The sequence below is a fragment of the Erpetoichthys calabaricus genome, chromosome 6, assembly GCF_900747795.2.
Source record: "Erpetoichthys calabaricus chromosome 6, fErpCal1.3, whole genome shotgun sequence".
Taxonomy (NCBI): Eukaryota; Metazoa; Chordata; class Cladistia; order Polypteriformes; family Polypteridae; genus Erpetoichthys; species Erpetoichthys calabaricus.
The window spans coordinates 114,690,547-114,709,986 of NC_041399.2; the positions used below are offsets into that span (position 1 = coordinate 114,690,547).

The 19,440-nt window shown below is 38.2% G+C and overlaps 1 protein-coding gene across 1 annotated transcript in view; it reads right to left on the reverse strand.

Moving 5' to 3' along the window:
• Window positions 1-18,388, reverse strand: part of LOC114653516 (SWI/SNF-related matrix-associated actin-dependent regulator of chromatin subfamily D member 3) — a 481,542-nt gene extending 463,154 nt beyond the window's left edge. Inside the window, exon 1 of the mRNA XM_028803878.2 lies at window positions 18,026-18,388. Within this exon, the coding sequence (XP_028659711.1) occupies window positions 18,026-18,373 (348 nt within the window). The 5' untranslated portion in view covers window positions 18,374-18,388. The remainder of the gene's footprint in view (window positions 1-18,025) is intronic.
• Window positions 18,389-19,440: the final 1,052 nt, after the last annotated feature.

Consider the following 19,440-nt stretch of genomic DNA (forward strand, 5'->3'; position numbering starts at 1 on the left):
TATGTGTGTATATATATATATATATGTATATATATGTGGATGTGTATATGTATATATATATGTAGATATGTATATATATGTATATATGTATATGTATATATATATTTATATGTGTGTGTGTGTATATTATATATATAAAAGACAGCAACACTCATAACAATGACAACACAATTACATTGACAATCATATTACGTTATTTTTAAAATTTTTCCTTTTCTTTTTCATAACCTCTTTAACACACTACTTCTCCGCTGCGAAGCGCGGGTATTTTGCTATTTATCTATATACTAGCAAAATACCCGCGCTTCGCAGCGGAGAAGTAGTGTGTTAAAGAGGTTATGTAAACATATATATACATAAACATATATACATATATATATATGTACATATACACATCCACATATATATATACATATATCAACATATATATACACATACAGACACATATATACATATACATATTTGTATATCTACATATATATACACATATATACATATACTTATTTGTATATCTACATATATATACACATATATACATATACATATTTGTATATCTACATATATATACACATATATACATATACATACATATCTATCTACATACATACACATATATCTATCTATCTATATATATCTGATTACCCAGTGGATTCGCTCACTGAGTGCAAGAGAAAAAAATAAAATGTATGTATAAAATAAGTTTAATTGCCAAATTTATTTTTCCACAAATAAAGGGCACTTACAATAACATAGAAATCAATATAAACAACATTAACATCATTATCATATGAGAATATGAAGTAATATATAAGAAGCACATTGCATATAAATATAAATTATTAAACAGTAAAATGTTCTTCTATAATACGCTACCGTGGCTATTCGTTTGTCTGTCCAGGATTTTAAATCACCTGTAGCTCGCAAACCGTTTCACCTATTGACTTGAAATTTGGTACACATATACTACGTCACGTCTACTATTCGCTTTCCCACACATATGAACAAATATATATATATATATACACATACATATACAAACACATACACATATATACATATACATACATAGTGCGTTGCAACACGGGCTGCGATTGTTACATGGGAGGGAGAGGACAAATCACAGCTTCCCGCTTTCTAATCGGGCTTGTGATTGCTGCTTTGACGGATGCCCAGATCCCACAGTATTTCCCCTTAGGAGAGGCGTTAGGCAAGTGTAATTGAATAGCGGTGCTGCAAGTTATTGCTCTTTTTATCTTTATTTTATTTTATTGTAGAGTCAACTCACAGCTGCGCGCACCAGTGCGTGCGTGGCGGATGCGTACGGCTGACGTTTTCATTGTCTACCACCTCCGCTAATCATTCTTGAGGCAGATTGAAGACTTAAGTGCCAGCTTAACTGAAAAATTAAAGAAAACATACTAAGTTTTAAAAAAAATCAGTTTTAACGGGAAAAGATGCCGACGAAAGAAGAGAAGCAGCGGGACGCTAGGGTGAAGAGCTGCTCATTAAGCAGCAAGGTCATCAACCTCTGAGCAAACGAATGGTAAACGTACAGAGAAAGAGGATAAATACTATGAATGGTCTTGTCAAGTATATTCACTCCACGTTATCGTGCAGTGCGCTGTTACTGGTATTTTGATAAAAGAATCTGAATAACATATAAGAAGCGTATAAATTATTAAACAGTAAAACATTAACATTTAAGAAGTAAAGATACATTGAGTACTACTGTAGTGCTTTCGGGTATAGTACATTTTTTGTTTGCCCATTACATGCATAAATGTATACATTTTTTGGTGTACCTACCCAAGAACACGCGACATGACCCGGCAGTTAAAAATTTATCGCTCCAGCAATTTTAACTCTGTTACAAAGTCATCTAATATGGTATTGCAAACGGCAGCGGGAGCGTTTCTATAAACTCAATTTAAACTTACTGTTTACACCGTGCTTTGAAGATGCATAGTATGCGACACGTGTTTCGCCGTAATTGTGGGCTCATTAGGAGTACACAGTCACTGCACTCCCTTACTGGAATCGATCCTCGGACGTAGAGGCGAAGCCCCTAACGTTGTGCTACGGCGTGTGGTTCGTTCATTTGACAGCATGTAGATCGGGGTAATTACATTGCAGGCATTCGTAGTCTGATTCACAATCTGATTGTATGGGTGGTTACCTACCAGGTAACGCTTGTGGTTGGTGAGCAAGTCAGCTAACTTCTGCCACGGTGCCCTCTTTCAGTTGCGAGAAGCAGATCATACAATGGTTGAAATAGTTTAATATATATAGCAAAATCACCGCGCTTCGCAGGGGCGAATATGGTATTGCAAACGGCAGCGTTTCTATAAACTTAATTTGAAGTTACGGTTTATACCGTGCTTTGTTTCATATTCTTTTCCTACTTTATCAATTGTGTAATGTGTTTTTTGAACAGGTTTGATTCATGGAAGTGATCACTCCTGCTGCGTTCAGTCACTTCACGTGAGCCGCTCTCTTGTGTGATGTTGCGATGTCCACGGGTTTATTTAATGTTAGCTAAGACCCGGCAGTTAAAAGTTTCTCGCTACAGCAATTTTAACTCTGTTACAAAGTGATGCAAACTCTCGTTTATACCTCGTGTCTTCTCATTAAACTTGTATCTCGCGAATATGGCATTGCAAACGGCAGCGGGAGCGTTTCTATAAAGTTAATTTAAGGTTAGGTTTATACCGTGCTTTTTTATACCTCGTGTCTTCTCATTAAACTTGTATCTCGCGAATATGGTATTGCAAACGGCAGCGGGAGCGTTTCTATAAAGTAAATTTAGACTTACGGTTTACACCGTGCTTTTTTATACCTCGTGTCTTATGAAGATGCTTGTATGCGTCACTCACTCGCCTCTTATTGTTTCGCTGCCTTGTCAATTGTGTAATGAGTGTTTTCTTCAGCGCTCTTTGGGGCTCCTCCTTCTTTTCTACGTACTGAGTTCACAGTCAGTTCACGTGATTACGTGGGAGGCGTGATGACGCGACACGCAACTCAGTCTCCTACGGCCATCTTGCTGCCTTCCATTACAGTATATGGACAAAAAAGAGGTTCCAGTTATGACCATTACGCGTATAATTTTGAAATGAAACCTGCCTAACTTTTGTAAGTAAGCTGTAAGGAATGAGCCTGCCAAATTTCAGCCTTCCACCTACACGGGAAGTTGGACAATTAGTGATGAGTGAGTCAGTCAGTCAGTCAGTGAGGGCTTTGCCTTTTATTATTATAGATATAAAGGAGAGTTGGGATCCGAGAGACTGTGTTTGTGTGTTTGTGGAGGGATGGAGAGTTAAGGCGGGTGTTGGAGTCACGTGATCATCTCCCCTCCCATTCACCTCATTTCATTCACTTCATTTCGCTCCAAGCTGAGCTCCGCAGCTGGCGCGGTCTTGCTGTTCTTGATTTCCTTTTCACATGGCCAAGTATACGTTGCATGCTCAAGAGTAAGCTCAGCGCACAACTTGGTCATATTACAACTGGAGGGGCGAACTGACAACATGGTATACAAAGAGATCCTTAACAAATAATTATTGGTATAATTTCCCTCAGTTTATTATTTAAAATTTTAAAGCAGTACTTCGCCACTGCGAAGCGCGGGTATTTTGCTATATATATATATATATATATATATATATATATATATATATACAGTAATCCCTCCTCCATCGCGGGGGTTGCGTTCCAGAGCCACCCGCGAAATAGGAAAATCCGCAAAGTAGAAACCATATGTTTATATGGTTATTTTTAGAATGTCATGCTTGGGTCACAGATTTGCGCAGAAACACAGGAGGTTGTAGAGAGACAGGAACGTTATTCAAACACTGCAAACAAACATTTGTCTCTTTTTCAAAAGTTTAAACTGTGCTCCATGACAAGACAGAGATGACAGTTCTGTCTCACAATTAAAAGAATGCAAACATATCTTCCTTTTCAAAGGAGTGCAAAGCAAGCAGTCAAAAAAAAAAATCAATAGGGCTTTTTGGCTTTTAAGTATGCGAAGCACCGCTGGTACAAAGCTGTTGAAGGCGGCAGCTCACACCCCCTCTGTCAGGAGCAGAGAGAGAGTTAGAGAGAGATAAAAAATCAATACGTGCCCTTTGAGCTTTTAAGTATGCGAAGCTCCGTGCAGCATGTCCTTCAGGAAGCAGCTGCACACAGCTCCCCTGCTCACACCCTCCTACGTCAGCGCAAGAGAGAGAGAGAGAGAGAGAGAGAGAGAGAAAGTAAGTTGGGTAGCTTCTCAGCCATCTGCCAATAGCGTCCCTTGTATGAAATCAACTGGGCAAACCAACTGAGGAAGCATGTACCAGAAATTTAAAGACCCATTGTCCGCAGAAACCCGCGAAGCAGCGAAAAATCCGCGATATATATTTAAATATGCTTACATATAAAATCCGCGATGGAGTGAAGCCGCGAAAGGCGAAGCGCGATATAGCGAGGGATCACTGTATATATATATATGACAGCAAAACTCATAACAATGACAACACAATTACATTGACAATCATGTTATGTTCTTTTTAAAATGTTTCCTTTTCTTTTTCATAACCTCTTTAACACTCTACTTCTCCGCTGCGAAGCGCGGGTATTTTGCTAGTAGTCTGGAATAAAAGTGCACTTGTTTTGTTATACTTTTACATCAACATATGTTCCTGTGTTTGAGCGACACGGGTATGCTCAAAAAATACACGTGTAATCCCACGAAAAGTACACGCAGACACTTCAGTTCGCAAGCATTGGTACGAGAATGCAGTCACAAGTACACTGCAGAGCTATAGCGCGTCTTTATGTGAAAACAGCAGTGTCAGATTTGGGCTGGATGGAAGGATCCTGAACGCGACTGAGAGAATGAAAAGAGAATTAAAAAAAAAACAAAACAAAGCTAACCTTTACAAGTATCACAAATTACACCGCCTGTTACAGACTGAAATCAAAATGTATCTTTTTATTCTAAAACACAGTAATCCCTCGCTATATCGTGCTTCGCCTTTCACGGCTTCACTGCGGACAATGGGTCTTTTAATTTCTGGTACATGCTTCCTCAGTTGGTTTGCCCAGTTGATTTCATACAGGGGACGATATTGGCAGATGGCTGAGAAGCTACCCAACTTACTTTTCTCTCTCTCTCTCGCGCTGACTTTCTCTGATCCTGACGTAGGGGGATTGAGCAGGGGGGCTGTTCGCACACCTAGACGATACGGACGCTCGTCTAAAAATGCTGAAAGATTATCTTCACGTTGCTACCTTCTGTGCAGCTGCTTCGTGAAGCGACATGCTGCACAGTGCTTCGCATACTTAAAAGCTCGAAGGGCACGTATTGATTTTTGCTTGTTTGTTTTTCTCTGTCTCTCTCTCTCTCTCTCTCTCTCTTTCTCTGCTCCTGACGGAGGGGGTGTGAGCTGCCGCCTTCAACAGCTTTGTGCTGCGGTGCTTCGCATACTTAAAAGCCAAACAGCCCTATTGATTTGTTTGCTTTTCTCTATCTCTCTGACATTATCTGCTCCTGACGAGCACTCTTTTGAAGAGGAAGATATGTTTGCATTCTTTTAATTGTGAGACGGAACTGTCATCTCTGTCTTGTCATGGAGCACAGTTTAAACTTTTGAAAAAGAGACAAATGTTTGTTTGCAGTGTTTGAATAACGTTCCTGTCTCTCTACAACCTCCTGTGTTTCTGCGCAAATCTGTGACCCAAGCATAACAATATAAAAATAACCATATAAACATATGGTTTCTACTTTGCGGATTTTCTTATTTTGCGGGTGGCTCTGGAACGCAACCCCCGCGATGGAGGAGGGATTACTGTAGTAAGAATAAGAGTAGTTCACTTCTCAAAAGGGAGTCGTGCAGGATCGAACTCGTGACCTTTTGATTCCCAGTCAGCAACTGATACTGTTGCACCACAACAGCAGTCTTAGTAAATGAATGTCAATGTCGCACACTAAGGCGGCTTTTTTTTCTGCAGTTATATTTTTAAATAAAAGCGCACTTGTTCTGTTATATTTGTACCTTTTGTAAAAGTGTTTCTTTGATATTTGGACTTCAGGCTTCATACATTATATAGTTTATGCCTACATTTTGTCATTTACTACTAGAATATGAAAAACGTTTCTGTTTTAAAAATGTGTTTACACAGATTACTGTAAAACCGGAACACGCATGAAATGCTTGTGTTCCAAATAACGATCTATTATTTCCACTCTAAAACTCCACTTCACTCCCAGATAATCAATCAAGGCATGAGCTGGGAGAAGTTTGTGCACGTTCCAAGTCGGTGGGGGGATGGAATAGCCGGCTGCTTTCAGCTTGTCTTTATCTGCACATTTAGAAGACAAAAGACGCTGGCGGAGAGGTGCAAACAGATTTAAGAACCGATATAAGGTGAGACAGATCTACGAGTTTTTTCGTAGGCTCTGGTAATTCTAGTGTTAATATCTTGTCACGCTTGGGTCACAGATTTGCACAGAGGCACAGGAGGTTGTAGAAAAGAAAGGAACTTTATTCAAAACACTGCAAACAAACATTTGTCTTTTTTCAAAAGTTTAAACGTGCTCCTCTATGACAATTCAGAGATGACAGTTTCCCCAGAAGGAGAGAATGTCTGGGAGAGGGGTAAGGAGAAGCAAGAAATCAGTTTTAAGCAACTGAGAGAAGCCTGTACAGGCTTTTTGACAAGGCGAAGTATCACGCGGGAGGCAGATTACGCGACAAAGCCGGCCAGAAGGGAAAGGAGAAATGTGAAGGTAGTCTGTCTATGTTTCCTAGGGGTTTCCTAGGGTTTTTCCCAGGGGCGTCTGTGTCTTTTTGGGGGTACGATTAGCTTCACAGCTCACAATACAAAGTCAGTGTGTATTTATAGTATCAGTATAGTAAAGTATAGTATCTGTAGCAATATAACAGTAAGTAAGCTTGATGCTATAGACGTTTTGGTGTCGGGCGATATGTCTTGTCAATGTCATAACAGCCGCGATACATTCTGCTATATCTGTGGCGAATATACACTTGTGCCTCAGAGACGTTGGATGACTGTTCTTGTTAAGAAAGCTTATCATCTGTATTTCGCCGCAAAATTGGTGATGAAGACAAAGAATGGGCGCCTCACATTTGCTGTGCGACATGTGCTGTCAGTCTGAGAGCCTGGCTCAGAGGCACTTGAAAGATGATGCCGTTTGCTGTTCCGATGATATGGCGAGAACAGAAAGGCCATGTGATGGACTGTTACTTCTGTTTTACTAATGTGTCTGGTTTCTGTGCCAAAAACAAGAAGTCAATTGAATATCCTAATCTGCCTTCAGCAATGAGATCCGTGCCACATGACGACAGTCTTCCAATTCCGAAACCACCAGAGGATTGGACCTTAGATGAACCAGATGAAGAAACTGCAATGCAGGGTACTGACATTGACCCGCATTTTGAACCGTGCTCATCAGGCGATCCACATCTGATAACACAGTGCGAATTGAACAATTTGGTCAGAGATTTGGGTCTGTCAAAAGCAAAAGCCGAGCTGCTGGGTTCAAGACTGTAGGAATGGTGTTTACTGTCACCAGGTTTGAAAATTTCTGTGTTTCGAGACCGACATCATGATATAACCAGATTTTTTACACAAGTTGACGGTCTCTGTTTCTGTTATGACATTGAAGGATTGTTCTCGGCCTTGGGTTGCGATCACAACCCGGAAGAGTGGCGTCTCTTCATTGATTCGTCAATGTTAAGCCTGAAAGCTGTTCTGCTACACAATGGCAACGTTTATCCTTCAGTACCCGTTGGCTATGCAGCACACATGAAAGAAGCATACAAGAATATGGAACTGTTGCTGAAGCACATCCAGTATAGCAGGTACAACTGGAATTTCTGTGGAGATCTTAAAGTCGTTGCTCTGTTCCTAGGACTGCAGCTCGGCTATACAAAGTACTGTTGTTTCATCTGTGAATGGAAGGCGAAGGTTTTTGCTATTTAAGGCAGGTGTTCCCAAGAATAACTGACGCCAAGATCAAAGAGGACATTTTTGTTGGCCCCCAGATCAGACATGTTATGAGTGACAAGCAGTTTGAAGATCTGTTAGTTAGGCCAGAAGAAATTGCCTGGAAAGCCTTCAAAGATGTTGTTGACAATTTTCTGGGCAATTACAGAGCCCCAAACTACATTCAGCTGGTAGACAAACTTCTCAAAGCATACAAGACAATGAAGTGCAACATTTCACTCAAGATTCATTTTCTCCATTCACACTTGGATTTCTTCCCCGCAAATCTCGGTGCTGTCAGTGACAAACATAGTGAAAGGTTTCACCAGGACATTGCTACGATGGAGAAACGATACCAGGGCAACTGGAATCCGTCAATGCTTGCTGACTACTGTTGGACATTGCAACATGATGCACCAGACATTGAATACAAAAGAAAATTAGGAGCAAAATACTTTTAATTCTGTTGAATTTAATAGCTTATGCAAAACATAAATGTGACTAAACACGTTATTGTCAGTAAACATATAAATGTCTATTTCTCAGAATTCCTACGTGATGCAATAAAACCAAAACTATTTTTGTGATACCCAGTAGGTACCTGTCACAATCGGCAAAAACTTTTCAGGAAGCAAAACTTTTCAAAAAAACTGTTGTGCAGTGTTATAGAATTTAATCTGTAAGTTTTAGTAGTTAAGTGGATCAAGAAGATTGTGTTGCTGAATGAGCCCATTTAGGCCCATATTCCAACAGTAATTAACTTTAATAGTTATGATGGCCTTAGTTTTCTTCTTTGGTGTGACTTTGAATGTAAGAAATTTGGTCCTGTGCCAGATTTTAATGATGAAGCACTAACGGTAGCAAAACTGTGCTCTTCACTTACTTTTACATCATACAACTTGACTATTTGGAATACAGTAATCCCTCCTTGATCGCAGGGGTTGTGTTCCAGAACCCCCCGCGAAAGGTGAAAATCTGCGAAGTAGAAACCATATGTTTATATGGTTATTTTTATATTGGCATGCTTGGGTCACAGAGTTGCACAGAAACACAGGAGGTTGTAGAGAGACAGGAACTTTATTCAAACACTGCAAACAAACATTTGTCTCTTTTTCAAAAGTTTAAACTGTGCTCCATGACAAGACAAAGATGACAGTTCCGTCTCACAATTAAAAGAATGCAAACATATTGTCCTCTTCAAAGGAGTGCGCGTCAGGATCAGAGAATGTCAGAGAGAGAGAGAGAGAGAAAAAAGCAAACAATCAAAAATCAATAGGGCTGTTTGGCTTTTAAGAATGCGAAGCACCGCCGTATAAAGCAGCTGCAAGGAAGAGAGCAATGTGAAGGTAGTCTTTCAGCATTTTTTAGAAGAGCGTCCGTATCCTTAGGCCAGTGTGCGAACAGCCCCTCTGCTCACACCCCCTCCGTCAGGAGCAAAAAATGTTAGAGAGAGTGAGAGAGACAGAGAAAAACAAACAATCAAAAATCAATATGTGCCATTCAAGCTTTTAAGTATGCGAAGCACCGTGCGGGAAGCATGTCGCTTGACAAAGCTGGAAGGGAGCAATGTGAAGATAATCTTTCAGCATTTTTAGACGAGCGTCTGTATCGTCTAGGGGTGTGAACAGCCCCCCCTGCTCACACCCCCTCCGTCAGGAGCAGAGAATGTCAAAGCAAGAGAGAGAGAGAAAAGTAAACAATCAAAAATCAATACAGTAATCCCTCCTCCATCGCGGGGGTTGCGTTCCAGAGCCACCCGCGAAATAGGAAAATCCGCGAAGTAGAAACCATATGTTTATATGGTTATTTTTATATTGTCATGCTTGGGTCACAGATTTGCGCAGAAACACAGGAGGTTGTAGAGAGACAGGAACATTATTCAAACACTGCAAACAAACATTTGTCTCTTTTTCAAAAGTTTAAACTGTGCTCCATGACAAGACAGAGATGACAGTTCTGTCTCACAATTAAAAGAATGCAAACATATCTTCCTTTTCAAAGGAGTGCAAAGCAAGCAGTCAAAAAAAAAATCAATAGGGCTTTTTGGCTTTTAAGTATGCGAAGCACCGCCGGTACAAAGCTGTTGAAGGCGGCAGCTCACACCCCCTCCGTCAGGAGCAGGAAGAGAGAGAGAGAGAGAGAGAGAGAGAGAGAGAGAGAGAGAGAGAGAGAGAGAGAGAGACACAGAAAAACAAAGTCAAAAATCAATACGTGCCCTTTGAGCTTTTAAGTATGCGAAGCACCGTGCAGCATGTTCTTCAGGAAGCAGCTGCACACAGCCCCCCTGCTCACACCCCCCTACGTCAGCCCAAGAGAGAGAGAGAGAAAGTAAGTTGGGTAGCTTCTCAGCCATCTGCCAATAGCGTCCCTTGTATGAAATCAACTGGGCAAACCAACTGAGGAAGCATGTACCAGAAATTAAAAGACCCATTGTCCGCAGAAACCCGCGAAGCAGCGAAAAATCCGCGATATATATTTAAATATGCTTACATATAAAATCCGCGATGGAGTGAAGCCGCGAAAGGCGAAGCGCGATATAGCGAGGGATCACTGTACGTGCTGTTTGATCTTTTAAGTATGCGAAGCAGCATGCAGGAAGCATATCGCTTGACAAAGCAGCCATATGTAAGCCCAGGAAGAATGGCAGCAATGTGAAGGTAATCTTTCAGCGTTTTTTGAGGAGCAGCCGTATCCTCTAGGGGTGCGAACAGCCCCCATGCTCACAATATATTTGAGGAGTTTTATTTAATACGTAATACGCACTCTGGTTGGGTAGCTTCTCGGCCATCTGCCAATAGCGTCCCTTGTATGAAATCAACTGGGCAAACCAACTGAGGAAGCATGTACCAGAAATTAAAAGACCCATTGTCCGCAGAAATCCACGAACCAGCAAAAAATCCGTGATATATATTTAAATATGCTTACATATAAAATCCGCGATAGAGTGAAGCCGTGAAAGTCGAAGCGCGATATAGCGAGGGATTACTGTAATGCATTTTTCTATAAAAATAAATGTATTTTTAGATGCTTGTTATTTTAATTTTTTTTGGTTATATTTATTTTAGATTTATTTGACTTTGATGGCAGGATTTTAGATTATCACAAATTTACACAAAAATATGATTTCTCTGTATCTTTTCCAGGATTTACTTTTGTTTTAAATGCTGTTCCAGTGAACTAGTTAAATTTATGTAAGCAGTGTCATACAATTGTTACAAGGCTTCCTGATCTGTTTATTGTTACTGTAAATATTTTGAAATAAAAATGTAATGGTACATTTACCAGGATTCATATTTCTTTATTAAATCAAATTAATCCAAGAGTGTATAGTATGGAGGATAATTATTACAGATAAAATTAACTGTCAGAAAACTTGGTTAATTGCTAAAAATTATCCTCTGTTACTAAAGAGTTGTAAAATCCAATATAAAATTCTTCAAAAATTTACACAATTATGATTAAAATGTTTCTAGATATAGATTTTAATTGCACACTTTGCCATTAATAACTAGAAGAAGTTCAACACCTTGTCTATTTGGATTGCCCATAAATTAAATTATTTTATTTAAAAAAAGGAAACTATTTTTTTATGAAAACAAATCTATTAATTACACCACTTCATTTCTAATTAACATGTTAATCTTATTTGGGAATATTTCATTTGTAACTGTAAATAGATCAGATGTAGTTCCTTATTTAACCTCTTCCGTACTGAATGTTTGGTAAATTTGAAGCCTCCTTGTTTCCTTTATTCTACTTTATTATTTATGTATTATTTGTATAATATTGTATGTAAAACAGACAAAAAGGTCTGTCCAATTCACACATATGGAATCAACTGTTAATCTAGCAACACTGTACTGAGTATGGCCAGAAAAGAATTTTTGGAAAGAAGATTCTTATGAATACAAGGAGAACATATGTATGAGGGAGTGATGGATAACAGACAAGATCCCAGTTAGAGTAGGTCTGCACCAGGGATATTCTTTAAGTCCTTACCTTTTTGATCTGGTTATGGCTGTGATGAGTTATGAAATAAAAAGACGAATCCCCCTGGTGCGTGCTTCTCGCTGATGACATTGTGTTGTGTAGCACCAGAAAGGAAGAAGTGGAAAGGAATTTGGAAGAATGGAGGACTTTGAAAAATAGAGGATTGAACAGAAATATGAAGAAGAGGATTCAAATGTTAGCCTGCAGAGAGAACTATTAAAAAGTGTGGATAAAGTTGAATACCTAGGATCAGCGGCACCCCAAGATGGAAAAGTACAACCCTAATTCCAAAAAAGTTGGGACAGTGTGTAAAATGTAAATAAAAACAGAATGCAAAGATTTGCAAATCTCATAAACCCATATTTTATTCACAATAGAACATATAACACATACCAAATGTTGAAGGTGAGAAAATGTATCATTTTAAGAAAAGAATAAGGTCACTTTGAATTTGATGGCAGCAAAACATCTCACAAAAGCTGGGACAGGGCCATGTTTACCGCTGTGTAGCATCCCCTCTTCTTTTAACAACAGTCCATAAACGTCTGGGATCTGCCGAGACCAGTCACTGGACTTTTAGGGGAGGAATGTTTTCCCATTTTCATCTGATACAGGATTCTTGTTGCTCAACAGTCCTGGGTCTTCTTTATCTTATTTTTAATTTCACAATGCACCAAATGTTTTCAATTGGTGAAAGATCTGGACTGTGGGCCGGCCATTTCAGCACCCAGACTCTTCTACTAGGAAGCCATGCTGTTGTAATAGATGCAGTATGCAGTTTAGTATTGTCTTGCTGAAATATGCTGGGCATGTTTGATGGATTACCTCTTGCGAGGTCTGGGAGAAAAGCTGAAGGTAGTTACTGGAGATAGGGTCTATCCACCTCAGCGTGTTGCCACCCTGATCCTCATGAAGAAAAGCAGAATTAAAATGATGATAACAATGATGCTATTAGAACAGCAATAGAATACTCTCAACAGCCTGACAACAAAGCATTCCAGAAGTCAATTTTGCTTTATAAACAAACAAGCTTTTTCAATAAACTGCACTTGAATTTTGCAATACTTACAAGATGGAAAACATGGGTTTTAGATAATGTGGATATGTGACTAGATGTTACATTAGCAACAAACATTGCATGAATCCTAAGAAAATTTCAAGGTTCACTAAAAATAAAGTGCTATTAGTTCAAAGATATTCTAACTATGTGTAGAATTTCTAACAAAAAAAGGACCTTTTTATCCAAATTTACTTGTGCTGTGGATTCTGAAACAACCAAACCTGGGGAAGCTCTAAATCCTATCCAAATGGATATATTAGAAACAGGAACATTATTTTCTTATATATAAATGTCTACGTGTGGAAGTGCATCTGTCTGTGTGTCTGCCTGGAAGTGCAAGGCTACAGCATGACGCTCAAAGAGCCGGCAAGGTGGCCCCAAGTTAACGAGTCGGAAGAAGAAAAAAGGACGAGGCTACAGCATCAAGTTGAAAGAAAGTGACTCCGTCGCCAAAGTGAAATTGCAGAGAAAAGATAAACGACAGAGAAACTCGCTTAGACACTGACAGACAAGGGGGGTGAGCACATCCACAAAACAAAACCACAGACTTTGCATTTTAATTTTCTTTCTGATGATTTCAATAGTTTCTAGGAGCCCAGGCTTTTTACAGCACGGGCTTACACAGCTAGTATAATATAATATAAAATCAACTTTTCATCTATCCATTCATTTTCCAAGACCTATATCCTGAGCAGAGTCGCGAGGGAGCGGTTGCCTATCCCAGTAATCATAGGGCACAAGGCAGGAACAATCCTTGGACAGGGTGCCAGTCCATCGCAGGGCAAACACACACACACACTTACTATAGGACCAGTTTAGTATTGCAGATGCACCTAACCTGTACGACTTTGGATTGTGGCAGAAAACTGGAGTACCCAGAGAAATCCCATGTAGACACAGGGAGAACATACAAACTTCACTGCAGGGAGGACCCGGGACGTAAATCCTGATATTCTTACTCCAAGGCAACAGCGCTACTACTGCTCCACTGTGCTGCCTCCATCCAGCTACACATTTTCAAACTTACATATCTTGAGCAGTGTCATAGGGAAACTAGAGCCTATCGCAGCAAGCAACAAGCACAAAGCAGGAACAATCCTGGCACAGAGCAGGTTTTCATCGATCTGCCTTATAAGGTGCTTTTTCTGGTCAGTATTTTCAATAGAAAGAGTCCCTTGTAGCAGCAGGAGATTATATACAAGAACTGCCTGTGGTTAGTCCATTCCATGGCATATAGAATCAACTGTTACCCTAACAACACTGTATGGAGTATGGCTGGATAAGGATTTATGGAAAGAAAATTCTAACGAATATAAGGAGAACGTGTCAATTCCACACACAATGCACCTCCAGCAAAACCAACTGCTGCACCAGTGTGTTAATTATAACCATATAATAAAAATAATAATAACAAATTGTACCGATATATATACAGAAACAAAAGTCTAAATTACAGTATTTTAAACAGACAGATTATCAAATAACTTGTAAACCGAAGAAAATGATCATTGAAAAAGTAAGGAACACATACACCATGACTTTGTCGTAATTTAATAATGATAAAAGAATTTATTTGAATTTCAAAAACAAACAGTGAAAGCCAACACTCACTAAGGCCCCTTTCAAACATGCCAGCTGAAAAATCTAATATTTCAGAAACTGGTAGCCACTGAATATTATCTTTTTATCAAAAAGGAAAAATACTACCACTGCCACCATAGATGTCCCAGATTAATTCATGTTCAAGATCAGTCCAGAACATTTAATTGTATATTAGGATATCAGGATGCATAATATAAAGTGGAAACTGAGAATGTCTACCAGAATACATATACTGAACAGTAACTAATTATATAAACCCATGATAATAAAAGGTCAAAAACTCTATACCAAAAACAACAGCATTACAAAACAATAACCATATTTGCTTTGACTGGTCACTGTGCTTCAATAAAAAATGGTACAAACCCATAATGTGTGGTTATAGCCTGATTTGATGTAAAACAGCCATGCAAACAGGCTCCCTGACACTTGTTTAAAATCTGTTATGCATACATTTATTCAGCAATTGAATAAACAGAGTAGGCCACTGGCAGGTGCGAGTTCAGAAACAAATGTGTGAAATATTACTTTAACAAACACTGTAATCAAATAAAACAAAAGCAAGTAAAACAAAGAAACCTGGTTCATTTTGTTTTCTTTCACACAGTCTAAACACCTGCGCAGACTGCACTTTTGACTCTGTTCTGTTTCTCTGTCATCAAGGTTAACAGGTTAATTAAGCCTGCACAAGCCAATAGAGTACACAAGACAAAAGTAAAAACTAGTTACAGCAAAGAAAAATAATTGGCACTCCTAAAACAAAGAACTGCTTCTGTTGATAATTAAAGGAGCCCCAATGGCAACCATGAAGAACAGTACAGCATATGAATTGTCAAATAATCATGAACAAGCAAAATTCAAACATATGCAGTAGATATTGTATGTTCAACATTCTGCAAAAACAATAAATTGAACTATAAAAATACATGTACCATTTGGTCACAATATGACATACTTATTGATGATGTAAGCTACTGTAACAGATTTTTTCCTTAAACATTTAGAAAACAAACTAAAAAGGTGTAAAGGAAAGCCAAAAATGTATACCTGTCATAAAATAAAACAATAGGCACATAAGTCTAGGAGCAGCTTAAAAATATTGTTAGATTATTTAAAATAAAATGCATTTATTTATCAGATAACAAATGTGGCAACCTGTGGAAAATACTATATAGACAGGTTTATATTACAACGAATCATTGCATAAAGAGGTCTTCAGCAAGAAAAACAAGCATCTTGGTTTAATACATTATATTGACTATCATATGTTAAAAAAAACAAAAAAGGTCTAACATTCCTTCAAATAATGCATTACTTAAATGCTTTTATTTAGATGTTTTGTATGCTAAATTTTTAAGGTTATTTCAAATGGTGACTTAATAGCAAACACTCCTAATTGTATTTTAGTGGTACCAGTGGCACATGAAAATGATTCTGAAGTACATGACACTTTATTTACTAAAGTTTAATTTGTTATCAAAGAACCATTTACAAAAATATTAATATATTTAAAAATAAACACAAAGATGCAAAGAACAGAAACAAAATTAAAGGTGTTTTACAAAAATCACTAAAACTAAATCATTTAGGAAAATAGTTGAAAAAATGACAATCAATAAAAAAACAACAAACCAAAAGAATTATAAAATGCAACACAAAATGACTTCACTTATTCAAATAATGTATTCATTAGAATACTTCAGGAATGAAAATAAAAACAATATTATTTAGGTGTAGTATAAGAATCAGAATGATTTAAACACAATTAAAATTTGTGTTCAAACCTTGTCAAACATAAACCACTGTAAATGTTAGAGTAATTAATTCATCTGTAATACAATTCAATACAGTGCATCAGGGTAGAAGTCTATCAGATACACTGTTATGATGTATTAAAATGTTTAATAATTCAGACAATAAAACACTCTGGTAAAATCTTCAAGTATCCATAATAAAACAAGATGCAAGATATATAACTGTAAGTTATCAATGTTTAAATTAAATTTTAATTTTTAAATTAATAAAATTAACCTTGTAAGACATTTATTTGAGAAGCCTTCAAAAAACAAATACTTGCAATGCACCTGTAGAAACTAAGTCAAAGACACCTGCTTAAATATCCTTTAACTTCTGCAAAATATTTGACTGAATCCTTAAGTAACAAACTCATCTATTCTATATTTTGCATTTTTATTTAAAAATATTGTGGAAATTTTATTACAAATCTTTTGGCCAATTTTTAAAATTAGACTAGATGTGATAAAGCCTGTGTACAAGAATCTCCCTGAAACAAGTTGATTCTCCAGAAATAAATCAAAGAAATCTCTTTGAAGACAAAATATATAACATCAAATTGAGAATTCCTTTAGGAATTAAATATTAATTAGCTCCTGAGCAGGAAAGAACTACACTAACAAAAATCTTACAGTGTGTAAACAAAGAAGTATCAGAGGACACCTAAAAGGACTCTTCTGAAATAGCAAAGAAGTCTTAATAAAGACAGTACAAAACAAGTATAATAAATTGGATGTGAAGTGTGCATCCCAAAATAAAACTGAATAAGAATTTTGGGAAGCAACTTTTCCAAAATATGAAACATTTGCAAAAACCCTCCATAAACTACCCACACTGTTTGATAGTTGTCCATGACTAGTATGTAAATTAAACAAACATCTTTTTATGTACTTGCATACACATCTTTTCTAAATAAGTCTTGCTGGCAATTTCTACACCATGTACACAATACAAATAATAAATTTGAGAGTAAATATAAACGATTTTTCAATGCATCCATTTGAGAATTTGACCAAGAGTCATTAAGCATCTGAAACACATCATACAGGAGTTTCCTTCATGAAAGTGGCTTATGAAGCATAACCACAGTACAGTAACAGTAGAAGACATTACAATGAGATAGATGTTCTGCATCCCATTAAATCAATCCAGAACTTTAAAAGCATTCAAATAGGATTGTTTTCCCATTAAATCCTGCAAGAATCGTTAAAATCAAAAGGCAGGTATTTTTAGACGTGGCTTTATTCCATTACAGATTTATATCACAAATTGCAAACGTCAAAGGGTTGGCGGGTGTACTTTCCCGATTTTGCTAATCTCCCAGTATACAGCTATTTTCTTGTTTCGATGCAGGACATGCATGCAGAAGAGGCTGATTCAGCCGAAATCTCCGTCCCTGTCTGCTGGCAACGTGCCTAGCTGTGCCAAGGTGGGTTGGGCTGCATAGCACTGCCTGCCTTCTAATGAAATGGTGGACTCGCATGAATTTGCATTGAATAGGCCGGAGGAAAATAATAATGATACAAAATGGGGTATTAAGAAGCACAGGGGATGCCCTTAACGATGTCCACTAACCCCGCCGCAGGAGCCTACCTTTCTTTCCATGGTTGCAGTGCAGGCTGCGCTCCAAAGGCTCTCTGTCCGGCGGTCGAGTTGTGAACTTCCCCCAGTCTGCGAACCCCCTCCTTCTTCTCCTCCACCTCCCCCTCCTTTCCTCGCCTGGTGTTTGTATGGATGGATGGATAGCTGGTGCCTCTGAGGGGGGCTGTCTGGAGGATGCAGCCGAGGTTGCCGAGGCTCTGTTCGGCAGCAGCAGCGGCGCAGGCGCGCACTTTGCGGGAGAAGCGAATCGATACAAAAGAGTAGAGGTGAGGCGACGAGGGAGCGTCTACAAACTCTCAGTGTTGGCCAAGCGAACCGTAGCCGACCTGACGGCGACATAGACAGCACGTTGGCCGCAGAAGCCGGAGAAACGAAAAGAAGAGTGTTGTTCACTGTTCATTTAGGAATCTGAATAAATACAAAAAATTAAAATATGTACTAATTAGATATATAAATGTACAAGCTAGGAATCTGCATAAACGATGTGCAAAAAGGGTTTGTGTAAAAATGGTTTCATGCTCACGTAGAACACATAGTAAAAAATACGCAAAGTTTAGCTTTCGAGAAATATATACTTTTATAATGCCATACTGTTTTATTAAGGGTAGAATCAAAGCGGTTTTCCCACAGTAGGAATGGCATGAATAACACAAAATAATATTTATAAAAATCTGTGAAAAAAGTGTAGGCTGTATGCTGAAGTGGACTGATGACTAGGTGAAATTTGGTGCATCATGCTGGCGCAGACATTAGCGCAGCTACCTTATTACCTTGCCCACTGAGTTCAGATTCTTGTTCGGCCCCTCCCTTTGGGGTGTTTTCATGTTTTTTCCAGTGTCTGTATGGCGCGTTATCAGTGTGCTCTGCAGTCCCCTTACATTCCAAGTACCCACGGGTTAGATTAATCGGTGGTTGTAAACTAAGGCAGCTTGAGTGCGCCCTGTCTTCGTTGGGTGTCCCTGCCTTGCGTTTGTTAGTGGTGAATAGTGAAATCTGAATAGTGTTCGGCTTTCTTCAGTCTTTGACTGAATTTACATTAAAAAAATTATGAAATGAAATGTCCTTTGTGTATCTTAATCCTTTTATGGTGTTATTAACTACAAAAAACTGGTGTTTATTTTTATTATCATTATTATTATTATTATTAACGACTTACAGGGATTTCTCACAAGTACCACTCCGTTTTGATGATTAAGTTATGCCAGTTAAAAGCATAATGTGTGATGTATAGATTTTGGCCTTTAGTCACTCAGCACAGATGGTGTTTGTGCAGTTTTGCCAAATCCTATGTGTTAATTCTATTATCTAATACATTAAGATTTAAAATATGTCTTAGGCCAACTATTAATGTTTTTTTGAAAAAATGTCACTGAGTGATGCCGTTTTACAAGGTTGTATGCCAGTGC